General features: G+C 41.9%; 1 protein-coding gene across 1 annotated transcript; it reads right to left on the bottom strand.

Annotated features, from left to right (window-relative positions):
- Window positions 1-21,144: 21,144 nt before the first annotated feature.
- LOC133245939 (peptidyl-prolyl cis-trans isomerase A-like) lies at window positions 21,145-21,727 on the bottom strand. Its single transcript, XM_061413694.1, has one exon. The coding sequence runs from the start codon at window positions 21,710-21,712 to the stop codon at window positions 21,170-21,172; it is 543 nt and encodes a 180-aa protein (XP_061269678.1). The 5' UTR covers window positions 21,713-21,727; the 3' UTR covers window positions 21,145-21,169.
- Between the last annotated feature and the right edge of the window lie 257 nt (window positions 21,728-21,984).

The following is a 21,984-nucleotide window of genomic DNA, read 5'->3' as shown; positions in this document are numbered from 1 at the left end:
GACAGGGAGGCCTGGCGTGCTGCGATTCATGGGGTTGCGAAGAGTCGGACTGAGCGACTGAACTGAACTGATGGGGATGTGAACTGGTCTAACAGAATGAAGGGGTGTGGGCAGAGGGGCAGAACTTCGCTGAGGGCTTAGCAACAGGGACTGTGGGCAGTCACAGTACAGACTCCCCAAGTCTTTACCACCTACTGCAGTTCTGAGGGTAAAGGAAAGGAGGTAGGTGACAGTTTGCTGGGGTCTCCCCCTCTTTCTCATCACACACTGCAATCTTCACATTCAACCTCCCACACACTCCAAATTTTATCACTCTCATCCACACCATAATAGGTCCCTGTTTTCTGTTTTCTGGTTGAAGAATATTTCTTTCTGGTGTCAGTAATGATCATTTTAAGATACATTCTAGATAAAATAATAAAATAATGAGAGCCATGAAATGGTTACTGTCAACCACCCCTCTCTCCTTTACTAATAAAACATTCCTGGTGGCGATATTGACATGCTGACAAATAGTTCTTCAGGGCTTCCTCTGAAATCTCCAGTAGCAAAGTACCTGGGGAATGGACTGGAACAAGAGAACAACTCCAGAATGCAGACACCTTTTGAATGGAGAACAGACAATGGCTAATATTTGGAAATACAAAAGCTGGTTGTCTTTGTTCTTTAGTATCCTCAGTTCAGTTCAGTTCAGTCATTCAGTCATGTCCGACTCTTTGCGAGCCCATGAATTGCAGCACGCCAGGCCTCCCTGTCCATCACCAACTCCCGGAGTTCACCGCTGGACATAGTGCATGTTCATTCAATTGAATGAGCCTTCTTAGGGCACTGAAATCTCTCCCTTTTAGATTTGCCCAAATCTTCCATCTAATATCCTAACTCCTTACCCAGTGGACAGCCCAGATGCAATTCTTTTCAACTAAATTCTTCTAGAAACATTTCCATATCTGTGACTATTCAAAAATATCTTGACTCTTGTAATTTCAAATGAAGCCCACATACTATTGAATACTTTGAGAACATAAAAAGAATGAGGTAAGCCAGACTTTTGTTTATAAATGGGCTGAACTTCGTAGAAAGCATATACCTCTTTGCAGGAAGAACCTCTTCAGGAATCTTCAGCTTTTGCCTACTCACACAATTTTCCTCATTCCGATAGCTGGGAGAGAAGTGGTTTTGCTGTCACAATATCCAAACACTGATTATTGTAGCTCTCCCTTTTAGCTTTAGATACTATGTGATCCAGTTCTCCTATTTAATAGATAAGGAGACTGAGTTCTCCTGGTCTACTTCTAGTCAGAAGTGGTAGAACAAAAGAACATTCTCCAAACTCTCAAACTAGTGACATTTCCTCCCACAAGATAACTTTCTGCAAAAGACAGAAGGGGTAAGGGGTTCTCCTCAGATGCATGTAAGCTATCCACTCAGTTATAGGGAATAGACATGCACTGAAGAGAATTAATAAGGTAAAACTATTTATATATATATACACACACAAACATGACAACATTCCAGGCACATGAATTCAAACAGGAGTTGACAAACAGTACAGAGAGAATGAAGGCATTTATGTAAACCAAAATGAATCATGTGCATTTTCCATGGGCCAAGTCTGAAGTTGCATTGCACCCTGATAACAGTGTTTACCTCTGGAGAGGCCTCTAGATCTAGGGGTAGTAGTCAAAGGGGAGTTTGTCCTTACGTGTATTGTTTGTAGCTTTATGAGGAGAATCTACTTATGGGTTAATTATTTAAGAATTAGGCAATGGCACCCCACTCCAGTACTCTTGCCTGGAAAATCCCATGGATGGAGAAGTCTGGTGGGCTGCAGTCCATGGGGTTGCTAAGAGTCGGACACGACTGAGCGACTTCCCTTTCCCTTAAAAGAGTAAAGCTACAATTTTTTTAAATTGTCCTCTATGAGTTCACCGCTGAACGTTTAAGGCTTCAGTTGCCAATGGGTCACTAAATCAGGTGCATCATTCTATCAGCAATGAGCAGTGACGGGAAAATATTCTCCTTTGGGGAGTAAAGACCCATCTCACAATGATTTCCCAATTACCCTTTCCCTTTACTTAACAACAACAACAATAAGAAGAAACATCTTTTAAAAGAGAAAAGCTGCTTCCCTGGGGATGAGTAAATAATCCCTTTTCTCTTCCAATATTGACTTTGGATATGTCAATTTTGTTAAAGGTGTGGAAAGCATGAAGTGGTAAATTTTGAAATGATTCTTATAGTTTATGTAGAAAAAGGTAATTTTTAGGAAACTGATCTTCCTCTGCTAAATAAGGAACAGTTTTCTCTCCACCCTCCATTTCTCCCCAGACTTTAGGGATGGTTTTGTTACTTCTCTGTTGATGACCAAAGCATCTCAATTCTTCATGAAAAGTCTGAGGTGGATCACAGGGACCTTTATTGGAAATATACAAACATATACTTATGTGTTTGTATACATCCATAATACAGTATGTATGGGTATGCTACTTGATGAAGTGCTGTAAAATTCTTCTCCCATTTCCAAGTGCCATCAAGTTTCTGCCAAGAGAGCTAAATTGGCTTTTCTGATTCCTGCCAAATCCTGTTTAGGGAAACCACCTGTGGTCTCAAAGTTGTGTTACTATTTCCATATACTTGTGAATATTTTCCACTCAAAATAGAACAACTCCCCCTGCCCCCTTCTCATCCATGTGGTGTCACACACGTGTGCATCAAAGGTAAAGTGGTGACACGTCCTTTTTATTCTTTGCCCTACAAGCTCGGGGCCTGGTCCGATTGCCGTTCTTACACTTGTAAATGCAGCAAAGAGGTTCATTTCTCGAGTGCCTGCTCTGTGCCTGACCCTGTGCCTGGGACCTGAGAGAGGGTGGTGAATACAGTGGATGTGAGCCCTGCCCTCATGGAGCTTATGTTACCTCTGCTGCCAGCGGGATCACTCAGGTGCCCAGTTACCAGGGCAACAGCACTTTCAGATGCGTTAAGAAGTTCTAACGAATGTGCAGTATCATGCTCCATTCTGCAAACAAAGACATTTATTTTAGGCTGAAGCATTTGCAGCAAAATTTAAATAATTTATCTGGATTGTGTCAGATTGAACACTTTGTGATATCTTTTTGGTTTTCTTCAGTAGCACATTTATTCAATAAAAGCTTTGTCATCTTAGATTTTTTTCAACTAACTCTTCAAGCTAGATGTATGAACTAAACAGGAAGATGGGGCCAAGAATCTGCACCTGTCTGAGAGAAGTGTTATATAGGTCATTACCAAAGTGAATCAGGACCTCAAGTATTTTTTTACTCAATGCTCAAAGATCTTGGGACAGAAATAACAAAAAAAAAAAAAGAAGAGGCTTTGCTGGGCCACAGCTGCTACTAAACGTTACCTATTCTGAACCTAAGAGCTGGAAACACCCCTGATCCCACCCACCTCCACCCAAGAAAAAGCACTGAGTCCTGAAATTCCCATTAAAAAAAATGGAATCCTTTCGGTTAGCTTAGCATTGCTCTTGGAAAGAGGGCCTGTCAATCTAGGAGAGCCAGCCCTAAACTTGGGCTTGGCATTAACCTTTTGTAAGATTCATATGTGCAGGTCCAAGCCAGGGAATGAGGCACCGCAGGTGAGCATCACTGTTTGAAAGCCTGGAGGGAGAGAGAGAAAGATGCTGGGCAGCCTCATTTGGAGAGACTCGGAGGGCCACAGCCCCGAGAGAGCACTCTGAACACAGAGGCACAGCATCTGGAGACAGGTTTCTGCTCAGCTCTATACAAAGCCAGTTCTTGTTTTTTCTCTGATTTTTTTCTTAATTTATTTATTTTTAATTGAAAGATAATTGGTTACAATATTGTGTTGGTTTCTGCCACACATCAATATGAATTAGCCGTAGGTATACCTATGTCCCCTCCCTCTTGAACATCCCTCCTACCTCCCACTCCCCACCCTATTAAGTGATTTCTGATATGTTTTAAAGCACAAAATCAAACTTTCTTCTTTCAGAATCTTAACGAGGGATTTCTTTGGTGGTCCAGTGGCTAGGACCCCTCGATTCCACAGCAGGGAGCAGGGGTTCCATCCCTATTGAGGGAACTAAGATCCCACATGCCATTCAGCAAGGCTGAAAACAAAAAGAATCTTAACAAATGTTCCTGCGTGTGTCCTAAGTTTTTTCTAAGACAGGGTGTTGGACATCTCCTGTCCTTGCCCCTGAGGCAGGAGAGGTGAGGTGTGGCACCCTATAGGCTCAGAAGGGCCTTGTCAGAGCATATAGTGCTGGGAGGTCCACGGTAGTAGAACCTGCTGGCCTCTCTTTCCATAGCCCACAAGACACATTTGTACATCTAGCACTTTCCACACAAAGCAGCCCATGGTAGCAATGCTTGGATGTGGTCCCCGTGCTGTTCACGGCACTGCTCTGTGGTTCATCTTTCTGCACAGCTTCTGGGAGTCCAGCGGGGGAACCACAGCTTCCTGCTGTCCCTGTTCAGTAAGCAGAATGTCAAGGTTTTAGAAATGCCTTGCTTTCACTCCACCTAGAGGTAAAACAGTCGTTAGCAGAAGCACATTTGCTTCTTGGGGATATGTTTGTGAAAACATAACAAAGCCTTTATTTATGAGTTTCATTCATTATTTCAAGCTTAAGAAACGTGGCCTTTGAAAAAGTTGAAAAAAAAAAAACTTGTTAAAGATGGAGAAATTATACTATTGTTCCTGGGTTGAATGGTGACACAGATAATTTAGTCAAAACGTATCTCTATTTTTTGTGTGTGATAAGTTTTTGAGTCTCTGATTATAGCTGGCTGAAGGTTTACCCCCAAATAATGGGGTTTGGGGCATTAATCATAAACCGATAGCTTTCAACAGCAGTTGCTATGACTTTCTTCATGTGCAATAAAGCACTTCTAATGGATTACACGATTAACTTTCTGCAGTTGAAATGAATGAGATATTAATGGTTTTTGAGAAATCTGATTGGAATTAAGTTAAAACACATTGACTTCTTCCACTTTATGTTCATACTATAGTAGTTTAAATACATTTTTCATTATTTGAAATCTTTTTCTCTCAGCATATACTAATGGTGAGAGAATTAAATGACACTGAAAATTCTGGAAATCAAGAGAAACAGACTAGAACTGCAAGCACCAGGCACATGAAGAGAGAGAAGAGTCATTAAGGTAGGTCTCCAATTAGACATTATTCTAGTAAGCTCTACTTGAGACGGGGACACATTGCCCCTGTGGAGGCAATAACTGCCACATTGACATCAGCAATGTGAAATTGTCTAGTTCCTCTGAGCATAATGGTTTTAATTAAGTAAAATAGGAAGCTAAAAAAATAAGCAAAGATAATTAAGCAGCATTCGTCCCTTATGCAAGAATGTGCTACAAAAATCTCATTTGATTTCATTAATTTACATGTCACAGAGCAATTAGCTTTGTTTACCCATCTCTCTCAGAGTGTAGGTGCATCTAAATTCTATCCTAATTATGTTTATAAAGAGTGCAGCTACAAAGGGTGTTGACTATTTAAAATGCACAATTAGCATTGTAGTTACTACAACTATGGGTAAAACATGTCATCTCCTTGTTCATTTTGTCCCACTGCTACATGTAAATTGTGGAGTGGGATGTGGAGTGTCATTTGGGGAAAGGGGAATAAAGTTAGGTAGATCCCCAAACCAAGCAGCTTGCCTCATCGACAGCTTTACAACACACTCAGTGTCCAGAGTCCTTTGCCTCCGTATCTGATTGAGAAGAGTGTTAGGTCATCAGAAGCCCAAGCCCAAATTAGTTTCCAAATGAAAGATGTGTGCCCAAGGTTATTTGGTACAGTCTTAACTCCAAAGCCTTATTCAAGTCTTGCCAGGATCTCCTGGGCTCAGAAACCATCATGGGCTGGACAATGAATCTCTGTTGTTGCAGGAGGAGGGGTTGGTGAATCTTCCTTATCGATTCAAAGAAGAAGATAAAGTAAAACAAAACCCCAAGTCCCATTTGTACCATTCAAATGGAATTTTTCACCATCTATGGAAAGATATTGGAGAAGGCAATGGCACCCCACTCCAGTACTCTTGCCTGGAAAATCCCAGGGACAGAGGAGCCTGGTGAGCTGCTGTCTATGGGGTCACACAGAGTCAGACACGACTGAAGTGACTCAGCAGCAGCAGCAGCATGGAAAGATATTTGGGGTATAATAGAGGAAACTGAATATGGACTAATTCTCGGATACTATCAGAGAATTAGTAATATTTTTAGGAGAGTGAGTGGCATTGTAGTCATGAAGGAAAATTTGGTTACTTTTAGAAGTAAATGCTGAAGGAGTGAGTTATGATATTGACAACTTAATTTCAATATATACTGAAAAGACATATGCAGAGAGATAAAGCAAATATGGTAAATATAAGCAGTAATTAAATTTGATAATTTTATTTAGTTTTGGCTGTGCTGGGTCTTTGTCGCTGTGCAGGCTTTTCTCTAGTTGTTGAAGCGAGCAGGGGTGCTATTCTCTAGTAGAGGTGCATAGGCTTCTCATTGCGGTGGCTTCTCCTGCTGTGGGACATGGGCTCTCAGTGAGCAGGCTTCAGTAGTTGCAACTTTTCCAATGAGTCAGTTCTTCGCATCAAATGGCCAAAGCATTGGAGTTTCAGCTTCAGCATCAGCCCTTCCAATGAATATTCAGGACTGATTTCCTTTAGGATTGACTGGTTTAATCTCCTTGCAGTCTAAGAGACTCTCAATAGTCTTCTCCAACACCACAGTTCAAAACCATCAATTCTTCAGCACTCAACTTTCTTTATGGTCCAAATCTCACATCCATACATGATGACTGGAAAAACCATAGCTTTGACTTGACAGACCTTTGTCATATGGGCAGTCATGGAACCAGTCATTAAGTGTCTGTGTATCATTTGGAAATGTTTCTGGCTGCTAGCAAGAGAAAGCTCAGCCAACAATGGCTGAATCTCAAAGAACCTTCATTACTTACTAAACAAGAAGCGTACAAGTTATCCATTTGGGGTTGGTCCAGCAAGTTAGTCATGCCCTCAAGGTCCTGGCCAGAGAAGGAATGGCATCCCACTCCAGCACTCTTGCCTGGAAAATCCCATGGACAGAGGAGCCTTGTAGGCTGCATGGGGTCGAGAAGAGTCAGACACGACTGAGCTGCTGAGGTCCAGCCCCGGTGGAGTCAGGGGTTTCGAAGGGGAGACGGCATCTGTGAGGATCAGGAAACAATTGCTTAATTAAACATTAATTAAGGATATAAAGAGTAGTAGAATAAGAATAGCTCAGCAGGAAATTCAGTGGAGAAAAGAGGCTGAATAATTCAGCCAGAAGATGAGAGAAAGAACGACATGGGGAGACCAAGCTTCGGTGAACAAGGCCTGCACTTTATTTTCCAAAGTAGTTTTTATACCTTAAGTTATGCATAGAGGATAATGGGGGAAGGGGGTAGAGTCATGCAGTAAGCTTGCGTCATCTTCTTGCCCAGAGGCCTGTTAACATTTTAAGACCCTTTCTTCAGAAAACTTATTTTTCTCTAAAGGTGATTAGTCAGGCACCACCCTCCAAAAGCATTAGATAAAGTTGCATTCCTACAGGGCAAATGTGTGGTGGGCTATAACAATAAAAAGAATTAACTCAAGGGTCCAAGGTTACAAACATTAAAGCTACTACTTACATTTCTATACACCAATTATATCAATCAATACACTGCCAGGGACACAGCAGGTAAGGGATATGGAGACTTAGCAGCAAACATTGGCCCAATAAGTGAAAAACTCTTCACCAATACAATTTCTAATCAATCTTTTAATTGCTCAAAGGAATCTGTATTTAGACAGTTTAGAACATCTTATGCCTCTCACAGTTGGGAGGCTCTGAACAATAACATGTGGCCGGAAAAACCTATTCAGACAGGCTAGAGGACTTCCAAAGGAGTTTGTAGGTTGAAACACTGTCACACCCGGAAACTTTATTAACTGGAGCTGTAAGTTAACTCTTTTTCAGAGAGAGGTAGTGGGGGACAGCCCCCCGTAAAGTCAGAGGTGTAGGTGAGAGCACAAAGCAGAAAGTAGGCAGACTCTGGTTTTGGGGGTAGATGCTCGAGAATTTCCAGGGGGACTCCTGAGGCTCGATCCCGCCTTTGCGTATGCCGAGCCTCCTTCCTCATGACCTTTGCCACAGGCGGAGTTTCTTACGCTGGCTCCCAGCACTGAGCGACTTCACTTTCACTTTCACACATTGGAGAAGGAAATGGCAACCCACTCCAGTGTTCTTGCCTGGAGAATCCCAGGGACGGGGGAGCCTGGTGGGCTGCCGTCTGTGGGATCGCACAGAGTCAGACACGACTGAAGCGATTTAGCAGCAGCAGCAGCAAGGTCCTGGCTGTTCTGCCCCTCTGTCTGGTCACCCTCAGCCCATCAGCTTCTGACAGCATCAGTTCATCATTGCAAGGCTGCTGCTGCAGCTCTAGGCATCGTGGCCACATTCAAAACCAAGGGGGTGGGCAAGGAATAACAAAAGCCAGCTCTCCTTCTTTGCTTGCTTCTTTTATCAGGAAGCGAAATCTTGGAGTTGGTAGGAAAAGGATAAATTTGGAATTTGAGATTTACAAAAACTGACTACTATATGGTACTCAGACAGTAAAGAATCTGCGTGCAATGCAAAAGACCCAGGTTCAGCCCCTGGGTTGGAAAGATACCTTGGAGAAAGGAATGGCAACCCACTCCAGTATTCTTGCCTGGGAAATCCCATGGACAGAGGAGCCTAGTGGGCTGCAGTCCATTGTTGTTGTTGTTCAGTCCCTAAGTCCTGTCTGACTCTATGCAACCCCGTGGACTGCAGCAGGACAGACTTCTGTGTCCTTCACTATCTCCCTGAGTTTGCTCAAACTCATGTCCACTTGCTCAACCTCAGTGATGCCATCCAACCATCTCATCCTTTGTCACCCCCTTTTCCTCCTCAATCTTTCCCAGCATCAGGGTCTTTTCCAATGAGTCCGTTCTTCGCATCAGGTGACAGAGTATTGGAGTGTCAGCTTTAGCAACAGTCCTTCCAATGAATATACAGGACTGATTTCCTTTAGGATTGACTGGTTTGATTTCCTTGCAGTCCAAGAGACTCTTAAGAGTCTTTTCAAGTACCACAGTTTGAAAGCGTCAATTATTCGGCATTCAGCCTTCTTTATGGTCCAACTCACATCCATACATGACTACTGGAAAAACCATAGCTCTGACTAGACAGACCTTGGTTGGCAAAGTGATGTCTCTGCTTTTTAATACACTGTCTAGGTTTGTCATAGCTATCCTTTCAAGGAGCAAGTGTCTTTTAATTTCATGGCTGCAGTCACTGTCTGCATTGATTTTGGAGCCCAAGGAAATGAAATCTGACACTAATTCCACCTTTCCCCCATCTATTTGCTATGAAGTAATAAGACTGAATGCCACGATCTTAGTTTTTTGAATGTTGAGTTTTAAGCCAGCTTTTTCACTCTCCTCTTTCACTTTCATCAAGAGGCTCTTTAGTTCCTCTTCACTTTCTGCAATTAAAGTCGTATCATCTACATATCCAAGGTTGTTGATATTTCCTCTGGCAATCTTGATTCCAGCTTGTGCTTCATCCAGCCCAGCATTTCCCATGATGTTCTCAGCATATAAGTTAAATAATAGGGTGACAATATACAGTCTTGACATACTCCTTTCTCAATTTTGAACCAGTCTGTTGTTCCATGTCCAGTTCTAACTGTCACTTCTTGTCCTGCTTACAGGTTTCTCAGGAGGCAGGTAATGTGGTCTGGTATTCTCATCTCATTAAGAATATTCCACAGTTTGTTGTGATCCACACAATCAAGGGCTTTAGTCAAAGGCTGCAGTCCATGGGGTTGCAAAGAGTCAGACAGGACTGAGAGTCTAACACTTTCACTTTTCATATGTAAAATAGATAAACAACAAGGACCTAGTGTATAGCATAGGGAACTATATTGAATATCTTCTCATAAGCTATAATCGAAAAGAATATAAAATATATATATATACTTATACGTTTATATATGGAGAGAGCTAACTCACTTTGTTGTATACCTGAAACACTGTAAATCAACTGGACTTCAATTGAAAAATAAAAATTAAAAAAAACAGAATGAAATGTCACCTCACACCTGTTCGTATGTGTATGATTTAAAAAATAATAATGGATGTTGGCAAAAAAAGAAAAAGCAAAATCTTTGCCAGAAGACTGCAGATTTCTATTTCCACTTGAGGGGCTAGAACAGACAGAGGCCAATCCTAGCTGCAGGGAGTCTGGGGCGTGCCATCACAATAAGTGACTACATCAGTTATGATTCATCCCCTGGGGCTAGGGATGTGCTGTCTCCTAGAACAAGATTGATGTTCTGTTAACGAGAAAAAGGGAGAACGCCAGCTACTTTCCATTTGCTAAACAGATGCCCCTTTTCTCTAGAGAAGATACGGTTCTGTTTTTACTAGGTGACAAAAATGATTTTAAGTGAGAGTAGAGCTAAAACTCATTCTTCACTGTATCCTGTTGGTGTTTAACAAGAAGGTAAATGGTGCCCAAAAGAGACTTCAGGTTTCTTGTCTGTCTGCACAGTGAAACAGAAACTCTAACCATCCTTAAACTAGGTTTTTTTTCCCTTTCGAGTTTGGTAGTACATTTCAATATACAGTTTACTTTTAGAGATTGTTCTCACTGTGATGGACATTATGCAGCAGAATAGAATATATGCTACCATTCAATGTATTTTTAGCCACAGTTGAGTAAGTGTCCTCTGTTTGCAAGGCTCTGTAATAGGTGATTACATGTTCTCTTATTTGTATAAGGATCTGCCTGCCTATTACAAAAAGCCCCAGTTCAGTCTGAGTTATCAGACAATAAAGAAAGAAAATGCCTTCAGAGCTTTCAGCAATTGTTCTAATGTCTGCTTTCTCCCAACCAATATAAGATAATCTTGACATCTGGGCTGTTTAAATGGAAGCCCATTTGTTGATCATAGCAAGTGATGGTCATTACTAGAGTTCCTCCTGTCCCCTTCCCTAGGCCTTGGCCCCATAGTAGGCTTTCTTTTAGAAAGAATGCTGCATGCTCATTGCGGATGGATTGAAATGAATTCCCAGACTAACAATAGCCACCTAACAATCACTGGGATTCATAGTCACGTGGCCTTGGAGGCAGGCCTAGAATTGAATGGCCTGGGCCAGAAAGTCTGTAAGTGTCTAAAAGTCCCTCACCACCATAATCGCATATTTGTCTGATGACTTAGTATTTGGTGTTGATGGCTGGTATTGTGTTGAAGTATATCAATGTTGACTGGCCCCTGTTTCTTGGTAACCTCTGGGATGTGGCTGACTGTCACACTGACTGCTACACAGAGGCTCTGTAGCAGGGCTGGCTTAGAGCAGGCCCAAGAGCCCCTCTTCTCTATGTCAACCTGCAACATCCCCAGGCCCCCTGATTCAAGTATCTTACTGGGGGTGCACTGTAGTCTATGGCTTGCCTGTCTCCTTGTGTGACCCCAGGGAGATGTCCCATTGCTGATAGAAGCCTTGTGACTATTTTACCTCCAAACTTACATTTAACCCTTAGGATAAATATTTTGAGTGATTCTCCCCATTTTTCCTGTTGTTGTTTTTTGTGTTTTGGCCACACCACATGGCTTAGGGGATCTTGGTTCCCTGTGCTTACTCAGTTGCTCAGTCATATCTGACTCAGGCTTCTCTGTCCATGGGACTTTTCAGACAAGAATACCGGAGTGGGTTCCCATTTCTTTCTCCAGGGGATCTTCCTGACCCAAGGATCAAACCCATGTCTACCGCATTGGTGGGTGGATTCTTAAACACTGAACCAGTTGGGAAGCCCCTTAGTTCACTGAACAAGGATCAAACCTGTGCCTGGAAATGGAAGCCTGGAGTCTTAATGACTGGATCACCAAGGGCATCCCTCTCCAGTGTTCTATAAGAAACATCTCTTTGTGATTTTAACTTTACTATAGTAAGGACACAGCACTTAAAAAAAAAAAAAAAAGGGATCAATGTCCTGGGAAATGGGAGAGAGAGAGAGATATAGTGAGGAGCCAGCTTTGCTGGTGCCCGTAGAAACAGGAGGTAAAGTTGGAGCCACAGGTGTGGACAGGTGGGAAGTTGTGGTGATCGGAACTAAAGGAAGTCCTCTTCCACTGCTTTTATATCTTTCAGTTCAGTTCAGTTCAGTCGTTCAGTCCTGTCTGACTCTTTGCGACCCCATGAATCGCAGCACGCCAGGCCTCCCTGTCCATCACCAACTCCTAGAGTTCACTCAAACTCAAGTCCATGGAGTCGGTGATGCCATCCAGCCATCTCATCCTCTGTCGTCCCCTTCTCCTCCTGCCCCCAATCCCTCCCAGCATCAGAGTCTTTTCCAATGAGTCAACTCTTTGCATGAGGTGGCCAGAGTACTGGAGTTTCAGCTTTAGCATCTTTCCTTCCAAAGAAATCCCAGGGCTGATCTCCTTCAGAATGGACTGGTTGGATCTCCTTGCAGTCCAAGGGACTCTCAAGAGTCTTCTCCAACACCACAGTTCAAAAGCATCCATTCTTCAGCGCTCAGCTTTCTTGACAGTCCAACTCTCACATCCATACATGACCACAGGAAAAACCATAGCTTTGACTAGATGGACCTTTGTTGGCAAAGTAATGTCTCTGCTTTTGAATATGCTATCTAGGTTGGTCATAACTTTCCTTCCAAGGAGTAAGCGTCTTTAGTGACTTAGTAAACAAAGCTATTAGCTCAGAGTGAGGGTAGGAAATGTTGCAAGAGAGAAGAGAAATCAGGAGAGTTGGAAAGTAAATGAACAAGAAAAACAGTATGAGGGTAGGGCACCCGAAGGCCCCAAGGACAATTAGTGATATGCATTTGAAGTGAGATCAGCCAGTGGCAGGTAATATACCCCTAGCTAGACCCTATCCCCTGGCTGGGCCAGATGGAAGACCCACGTGAGAGGTCAGCTCCCAACAAGTTCATGCTAGTAGCTGGGAGCTAGTGGGGCCGGCCTGGAGCAGACTGTGCTACTGGCCAAAGACCTTGCTCTTCAATGCTATAGCCATCACTGGAAGATTTGTCCAGGGCTGGGCTGTGATGTGGGCAGCAGAGTGGGTGCACCTGGGGGAAGGGCACAGGGTTGGTGGTCTCCACAGGTGTGAAGGACTCAAGGTCTTAGTCTTCCTTGAGTCCTCCTTCCAGTGGTGGGTGGCTGGGTGGTGCTCCTGTGTCAGGAGAAGGTATGATCAAATTTAATGTCCTTCCTCAGAGCTTTGTGCTGCCCTTTGGGTCCCAGAGAACCTCCTAAGTGACCTGCCATAGTTTCTCCATGCCTGCCTTGTGGGGTTGACTGCATGACACCCAACCCCATCCAAGAAACTCATCATACCAGGTTATAAAGCCTTGTCTATTGTTTGTTATCCCTGGAAAACAGAAGAGCAAGAACCCTGTTGAACTTTTTTCTTTCTTTTTTTTTAACCATTTTATCCCCAGTGCCTGGTAAAATTCCTGAAAGATAGTAGATGCTCATTAAATTTTGAATGCATGAGTATATAAAAGAGGGCTGGCAGGAAAGAGGGATGGAAGGGAGGGAGGGAGGGAAGAAAGGAGAGAGAGAGAAGGATAGAGAGAGGGAGGAAGGAAGGAATCCCTGCTACTCTGTTAGGGATATTCTGAATGAGGTTTGCAAAGATGGATCTGAATTGGCAGGTACCCTCTATAGAAGACATGGCAATGCAGCTAAGTAGTGGAAGCTGGTGGGAACCGATGAAAAGGGCTTTCAATGGGGCTCTTTAAAATGTGGAAGACACACTGGAGGTCGCATGGGGGAGGCCAGGAAGACTGGGGCATCAGTGGCTGGCACATACGGGATCAGGGGCTATTTTGATGAGGATGTCAGGAAGGTGAGAATAAGGGATGATGGTCAAGGTGGGCAGGAGGGAAGCAAGAGAGGGTTCTTGGATGACGAGCTGAGACAGACCCACACCTCAGTGGGTGTAGTGGATGTGATGGATATGATATGAGGCCCCTGTAGCTGGTAGTCCACAGAGGAGCCCAGTGGCTTCAATTATCCACCTCTCTTTCCTGTTCTTTCTGGAAAAAAAGAATCTCCACTGGACTTGCTTCATCCTTCCCACTACCTACTCTCTCTTCAGTACTTTATACTCCAACCCCTGGATTTTCTTGTTTGCAGTTTGCGATCTCTTTTCTCAAGACCTTCGAACCCATGGTTTTCCTGACCATGGTGGACCAAGCTAGATCCACCCTCAAACCATAGCATGTATATTCTGAAGTTGTCAAGTACACTGTTTTTAACATAACCTTCATGTAGAATACACACACACACACACACTCATAAACACATACACAAATATATATGATACATATATATAATACATGACATAAATATATGGGCTTCTCTGGTGGCTCAGCAGTAAAGAATTCACCTGCAATGCAGGAGACATAGGTTCAATCCCTGGGTCAGGAAAATCCTCTGGAGGAGGAAACAGTAACCCACACCAGTATTCTTGCCTGGAAAATCCTGTGGACAGAGGACCCTGGTGGGCTACAGTCCATGGGGTCACAAAGAGTTGGACACAACTTAGCAACTAAACAACAAACAATAAGAAGTACATATTCTTAGTATGTATTTATTTTTGGCTTGTTCTATCAGTTACCAAGAGGGAGGAGGTAAGTTAAAATCTCCCACAACGATTGTCTGTTTCTTCTTTTAATTCTGCACAATTTTCAAGTCATGTATTTTGATCCGTTGTTATTGGGCACATACAAAATTAGAATTTTTATATCTTCCTGATGAATTGAGCCTTTATCATTATGAAGTGATTCTTTTTATTTCAAGTAATGCTTTTTTTGCCTTGAAGTCTACTTTGTCTGATATCAATTTAGTGACATGGATTCTTTCAGTTAGTGTTTGCATGGATGTTATTATATGTCCTTTTCTTTAATCTTTCTTATTCTCTTGTTTTAATGTATCTCTTGTAAGAAGCATTTAGTTGTATTATAAAATCCAATTTGTCACTCTTTATCCTTTAATTTGAACATTTAGACTCACTCAGACTCACGTCCATCAAGTCAGTGATGCCATCCAGCCATCTCATCCTCTGTCGTCCCCTTCTCCTCCTGCCCCCTATCCCCCCCAGCATCAGAGTTTTTCCAATGAGTCAACTCTTCAAATGAGGTGGCCAAAGTACTGGAGTTTCAGCTTTAGCATCAGTCCTTCCAAAGAAATCCCAGGGCTGATCTCCTTCAGAATGGACTGGTTAGATCTCCTTGCAGTCCAAGGGACTCTCTCAAGAGTCTTCTCCAACACCACAGTTCAAAAGCATCAATTCTTCAGCGCTCAGCCTTCTTCACAGTCCAACTCTCACATCCATACATGACCACAGGAAAAACCATAGCCTTGACTAGACGGACCTTTGTTGGCAAAGTAATGTCTCTGCTTTTGAATATGCTATCTAGGTTGGTCATAACTTTCCTTCCAAGGAGTAAGCATCTTTTAATTTCATGGGTTTTGGAGCCCAAAAAAATAAAGTCGGACACTGTTTCCACTGTTTCCCCATCTATTTCCCATGAAGTGATGGGACCGGATGCCATGATCTTCGTTTTCTGAATGTTGAGCTTTAAGCCAACTTTTTCACTCTCCTCTTTTACTTTCATCAAGAGGCTTTTGAGTTCCTCTTCACTTTCTGCCATAAGGGTGGTGTCATCTGCATATCTGAGGTTATAGATATTTCTCCTGGCAGTCTTGATTCCGGCTTGTGTTTCTTCCAGTCCAGCGTTTCTCATGATGTACTCTGCGTATAAGTTAAATAAGCAGGGTGACAATATACAGCCTTTACGTACTCCTTTTCCTATTTGGAACCAGTCTGTTGTTCCGTGTCCAGTTCTAACTGTTGCTTCCTGACCTGCATACAGATTTCTCAAAAGGCAGGTCAGGTGTTCTGGTATTCCCATCTCTTTCAGAATTTTCCAGTTTATTGTGATCCACACAGTCAAAGGCTTTGGCATAGTCAATAAAGCAGAAATAGATGTTTTTCTGGAACTCCCTTCCTTTTTCCATGATCCAGCGGATGTTGGCAATTTGATCTCTGGTTCCTCTGCCTTTTCTAAAACCAGCTTGAACGTCAGGAAGTTCACAGTTCATGTATTGCTGAAGCCTGGCTTGGAGAATTTTGAGCATTACTTTACTAGCTAGTGAGATGAGTGCAATTGTGCGGTAGTTTGAGCATTCTTTGGCATTGCCTTTCTTTGGGCTTGGAATGAAAACTGACCTTTTCCAGTCCTGTGGCCACTGCTGAGTTTTCCAAATGTGCTGGCATATTGAGTGCAGCACTTTCACAGCATCATCTTTCAGGATTTGGAATAGCTCAACTAGAATTCCATCACCTCCACTAGCTTTGTTCGTAGTGATGCTTTCTAAGGCCCACTTGACTGGCATCACTGATGCGATGGACGTGAGTCTCAGTGAACTCCAAGAGTTGGTGATGGACAGGGAGGCCTGGCGTGCTTCAATTCATGGGGTTGCAAAGAGTCGGACATGACTGAGCAACTGAACTGAACTGAACTGAACTGGTACTTACTGGTAACTCATGATATAGTTACGCTAAACCTACCATGTTATTTTGTGTCTTCCGTTTGATCCATTATATTTCTTTTTCTCCTTTTTCATTTTCATTCCTACCATGTTTCCCTGCATTTGTCTTTCTGTGTTTTATATTGGGTTTTTCTTCAGATATATCTGTAGTTAGTTAATTGCTCTTTAGTTGTAATCTACTATAGGACTTATTGATTGAATTTTTACTTTCTGTTGCAATATTTTTCAGTTCTAGAATTTGTATTTAGTTCCTTTTTAAACTGCCTCTGTCACTTTTTATAGTTTCCAATTCCTTGCTCAGATTGTCAGACTTTGCATTTATTAAATATATTAAGCATTATTGTTTTGCAGTCTGTATCTGATAATTTAAATATCTGAAATCTATTGGCATGACCCGCTTGGAACCAGTTTAAATTTGAGGTTTGAATCTCAAGCCTCAAGTTCAAGACTTGAGGTTTTTTAGACCATCCGATGGAGTAAAGCTGGACTAAGAGTTGAGGCAATGGCTAGTTTACTCTAATTTACCCTGAGGATAGAATTATAGCTCAGCTTAAAGTAGGAACTATTTTATCTTTGTCTTTTGGTGAGCATAGACTTCCATCATCTGACTTTCTAAGGCACTAAAACTGCAGTTCTGTTTCACAGCTGTTTCTTCTGAATCGGCAGATATCTCAGTGTCCCCTGGGCTTAATTCTTGGAATTCTAATTCTCCAAGTATTCATTTGATATTTTCTCATGGGCTTCTTGGCTCTTTGGTGTTTTAAGATTTTAAAATATATTCTGTCCTGCTTTTTGGGCTTACCAGTTGGCACTAATGGTAAAGAACCCGCCTGCCAATGCAGGAGATGTAAGAGATATGGGTTCAATCCCTGGGTTGGAAAGATCTGGAGAAGGGTAGGACAACCCACTCCAGTATTCTTGGCTAGAGAATCTCATGGACAGAGAAGCCTGGTGGGCTGCAGAGTCCCAAAGAGTCAGACACAACTGAAGCTACTTAGAATGCACTTAGCACATCCAGCTTTTTAAAGTGTAACTGTATTGCATTAAAAATGTTATATCTGTACTGCATAAGAATATAATTTTGGACACTCAGGTTTTAAATCCTGCATAATATTGATACATGTCCTTTGGGAGAAATGCATCTTTCTGGATTTTAACTTTGTTTCATCTTTTAGATCAATGATTAAAGCATGTTTTGCTTATACTGCCTTGCAGGGAGACCACATATGGCACTTTTGCCATATCTGTGTTCCTGGTAGAGTTATATGGATACCATCTTCTACTAATAGCAGTGTTTGGCTTAGTGGTGCTGGATCTGTATTAATATTTGGGGATTTAATGATTGGATTGACAGGAAACCAAGGATAAAAGGGTAGTACATAAATAATTATATGGTAAATTATGGCCGCACTTGAATTTTTTGTTTAGCAAAATAAAATACAGATATGAACTTAATAGCAATAGGGCATAACTTATAAGAGCTAGAAAAAGAGTTATCCAGCTTCCTGTCATTCCCTGGTACTATATTTAGAATATTTTATTATGGTTTTTAGATTTTTTTATCCACCACAGATTTTTAATATTAAATTCCTAAAAATATATTTTCTTTTTAATACTCTGGTATTACCTGTGTATAATAGTCATGTTATTTTTATTAAAGACAATTTCTACATGTAAAAGATATCTTTTGTACCAAGTAATCTATCTGAACTGGGAACTAATATCTGGAGACTTATTTGTTCAAATGCCAATCTGTTTTTAGCTTTTGCCTCTAATATATCTTTAACCTTCTTTTACTGAAGAAGAATATAGGATTTCCTAAATTTTTCCAATTCTTGTGATTACCAGTCAGCCTGATTGTTTTCATTCCACTTAGGAGGCTTCATAAAGCAGTCTCTGAAGCCATTGCATTGAACAGGTTAACTTATTTAAAATTTGGACTGTTGGTCCTTAGGCCATATTGATAATTTGAGTCATGAATTAAATCCAGAAGAGTGTGATATATCAGTAAATTTTAAGTAAATCAGAAAAATTTAAGCTTTGATTTATTGAACATCCTGCTTTTCATGTCATCTTTCTCTCAAAGCATGTTTTCATTTATTTGAAAAGCCCAGCTTTTTTCTTTTCTTTCCTTCTTTTGGTTGTAAAGGCTTTGCCTTTAGTGAGCACACAAGCCTGCTCCTTGCCTCCTACTCAGCCTGTGATAGCTGATGGAAATAAGAGCCCTGGTTGGCATGGGGATTTGGTCAAATGCAGTTATTCTGCATTAAACAATGATATATTTGTAACCTGTCTCTTAAAATGAAGAGGAAATATCGCTTCTCTCTGCAGTTGCTCACACCTTGCTCTTCACTTAGAATGCCTCTGTCCCCACCTGCTATGTCGTCCTGATGCTGGTATTCTCCTACAGAAGGGAGATGGAGCAAGAGTGGCATGGCTGGCTCACCCCAATTGTGTCACTGTCTCCCCCTGGTGCCATGAGTGTGAAAGTCACAGATGAGACTGCATGCCCTTTGGTGAGTCATCACTGGATGGCCCTGCCTACTGATGTGGGATCTAGCTAAACTTTAACTAGTGTTCTCCTCACCCCTAATTTGTGAATCAGAGTCTACATACCCCAGGGATGAAGGCAATAGAACAGCAGAGTCTGTCTGCAAGGTACAAATTAGCACCGGATCTGGTGCCACTGGGGTGGAAGAAGAAAATGCTTAGAATAAATGCAACATTTGGCTTCAAACCTGCCTTGAAACGCTTTCTCTCAAAAGTCTTCAGGTTTATTTAGATGTTCTTCAAGCTATCAGATAAATAACTGTATGTATTACAATGAGCTAAGACAGTTCATTCTTGGGTTCCAAACTCCCTTTCTCTTCCTTCTGTAGGTGGTCTACTTTGCAGCTGTGGCCACCCTGGCAGCCTTGATGAACCTAGCCAGCACAGTACTGACCATCACCATTTAGAGGGATGGTTTGTGAGCCTCACAGGTAAGCAGAGGCCAGCTGACTGGTGAGTTGTGCTACCTCAAGACATAATGGATCACCACGGGTCTCTAATCTGCTGAGAAGTTGTCCTGGCTTAGTGAACACAACTGATAAGACAGTTGGGTCTTCGAGAGAGGCAGTAGAGTAGCCTTTAAGAAGAGGTGTTTTGGGACTTCCCTGGTGATCCAGTGGTTAAGATTCCACCTTGCAATGCAGGGAATGTGGGTTCAATGCCTGGTTGGGGAACTAAGACCCCACATGCCAAAGAGCTACTAAGCCTATGTGCTGAACCCACATGCTGCAACTAAGACCTGACACAGCCAAATAAACAAATAAATATTAAAATAAAAAGGGAGAGAGAGAGAGAAGGTGTTTGAAGTCAAAGAAACTGGATTTGAATGCAGCTAAGACTAGCTGTAGCTCTTACCAGCTGCAAATTACTTAACTTCTCTGGACTTTATTTTCCTCGTCTGTAGAATGGGAGAAATTACGACACCCCCCCACCGCCCCCCCCCCACACCTTGCCACCAGTTCAGTTTTGGGAAGGCTTCTGTGAGATACAGGATTTGTAAAGCATTTAACACTATATCTGTACATAGAAAGCACATAAGAAATGGATCAGACCATTATTATCATAAGGATATATAGGCTGTACTTTTGGGAGAGAAACACCTCTGAATATATTATTACAGAGGTTCTTTGATCATTTTAGACTTGGAAAAATAAGGGAATTGAAAGATTTCTCTTTTTAAATTTCCTTAAAATTTCTTTATCAATAAAAAGCATCTTGAAGCAGTGGAAAGATTTCGTAATTCTAGTCAGTGATATGCTTCTGCTTTACTTAGAAAATTCATCCCCAAATGTGACTGTTGATTATTACCTAATCACTGATAGGGAGAGATAGCTAAGTTGAAGAATCTGGCATCTTCTTTATTTTTTCTTCCATTTATAAAACTTGGATCATTTTCCTCAGGGGATATTCAAATTGCCAACCTAAAGCTGGAGATCTTGTCCTACCCTGTATTTGTGCAATTGGTACTCTCGCTAGAAAACGTTCTTGAATGTTGATAGCCAAGATAAAGGAAGCTATTACAAAGGACACTATTAAAATGTACTTCTTACAAAGTGTAGAAGCCCCTTATAATCATGTTTTCTTCTAAACTACACTTATTTGGATGTGCTGTGGTTTAAATAACAACACTCAAAATAAAACAACTGTGTGGTTAAAAGCTGGGTGACATGCTATTGAAAGTGTCCTGTCTTTGGGTAAAGAAAATCTTCCTATTTGCTGTTAATTAGTTTTTAAAGAAATCTAAATAAAGCATAGATTCAGATTTTTTTTTAATTGTTTAGTTTTTATTTCATAATCATAAATTTAACTTTGCAATCCAGCTAACCTTGAAGGGGGATAAGGAAAATATGGAACCCAAAGAAACTGTAGCGAGAGCACAAAGATTATAGGATATTTCGAGCAGATGGGGGTGAAGGGGTGCTCTCCTGGGCTACAGAAGGAACGGGCTGGTGGTTAAGTAAAACACAAGTCAAATTTATTAGATTTGTCCACAGTCAGCAATGGTGATCTTCTTGCTGGTCTTGCCATTCCTGGACCCAAAGCGCTCCATGGCTTCCACAATATCCATGCCCTCTTTCACCTTGCCAAAGACCACATGCTTGCCGTCCAACCACTCAGTCTTGGCAGTGCAGGTGAAAAACTGGGAACCGTTTGTGTTGGGGCCAGCATTTGCCATGGACAAGATGCCAGAACCTGTATGCTTCAGAATGAAATTCTCATCATCAAATTTCTCGCCATAGATGGACTTGCCACCAGTACCATTATGGCATGTGGAGTCACCACCCTGGCACATAAATCCCGGGATTATTCTGTGAAAGCAGGAACCTTTATAACCAAATCCTTTCTCTCCAGTGCGCAGAGCATGAACGTTTTCTGCTGTCTTTGGAACTTTGTCTGCAAACAGCTCAAAAGAGACGCGGCCCAAGGGCTCGCTGTCAACAGCGATGTTGAAGAACACAGTGGGGTTGACCATGGCTAGACAGCAAGGGAGGTTCCGGGGTGGCTGCGTCTGCAAGGCCATAGATTCAGATTTAAAGTTTGTTTAATTTATTCTAATTTTAAAAATCATCTTGCAAATACGTTCTTTAATGATGGTAGAATAGTTAAGAGAATAAACTTTGGGGTGAGACTGCCTGGGTTTGAATCTCAGCTCCACTGTTTACCTTTTCTGTGACCTTAAATAATTTCACTTCTTTATGTCTCCATTTCCTAATTCATAAAAGGGAGATGCTGTGGACTCCTTGGCATTGTGAAGATTAAGTGAGATGAATATGTACAGAAGACTTAGAACTG

Source organism: Bos javanicus, chromosome 4, assembly GCF_032452875.1.
Source record: "Bos javanicus breed banteng chromosome 4, ARS-OSU_banteng_1.0, whole genome shotgun sequence".
In the NCBI taxonomy this organism is placed as follows: Eukaryota; Metazoa; Chordata; class Mammalia; order Artiodactyla; family Bovidae; genus Bos; species Bos javanicus.
The sequence above is the reverse complement of the archived record's forward strand: the minus strand, read 5'-3'. Positions and strand labels throughout refer to the sequence as shown.

Coding starts and splice junctions, on each gene's coding strand:
- LOC133245939 (XM_061413694.1), bottom strand. CDS start 21,712: ATGGCCTTGCAGACGCAGCCACCCCGGAACCTCCCTTGCTGTCTAGCC.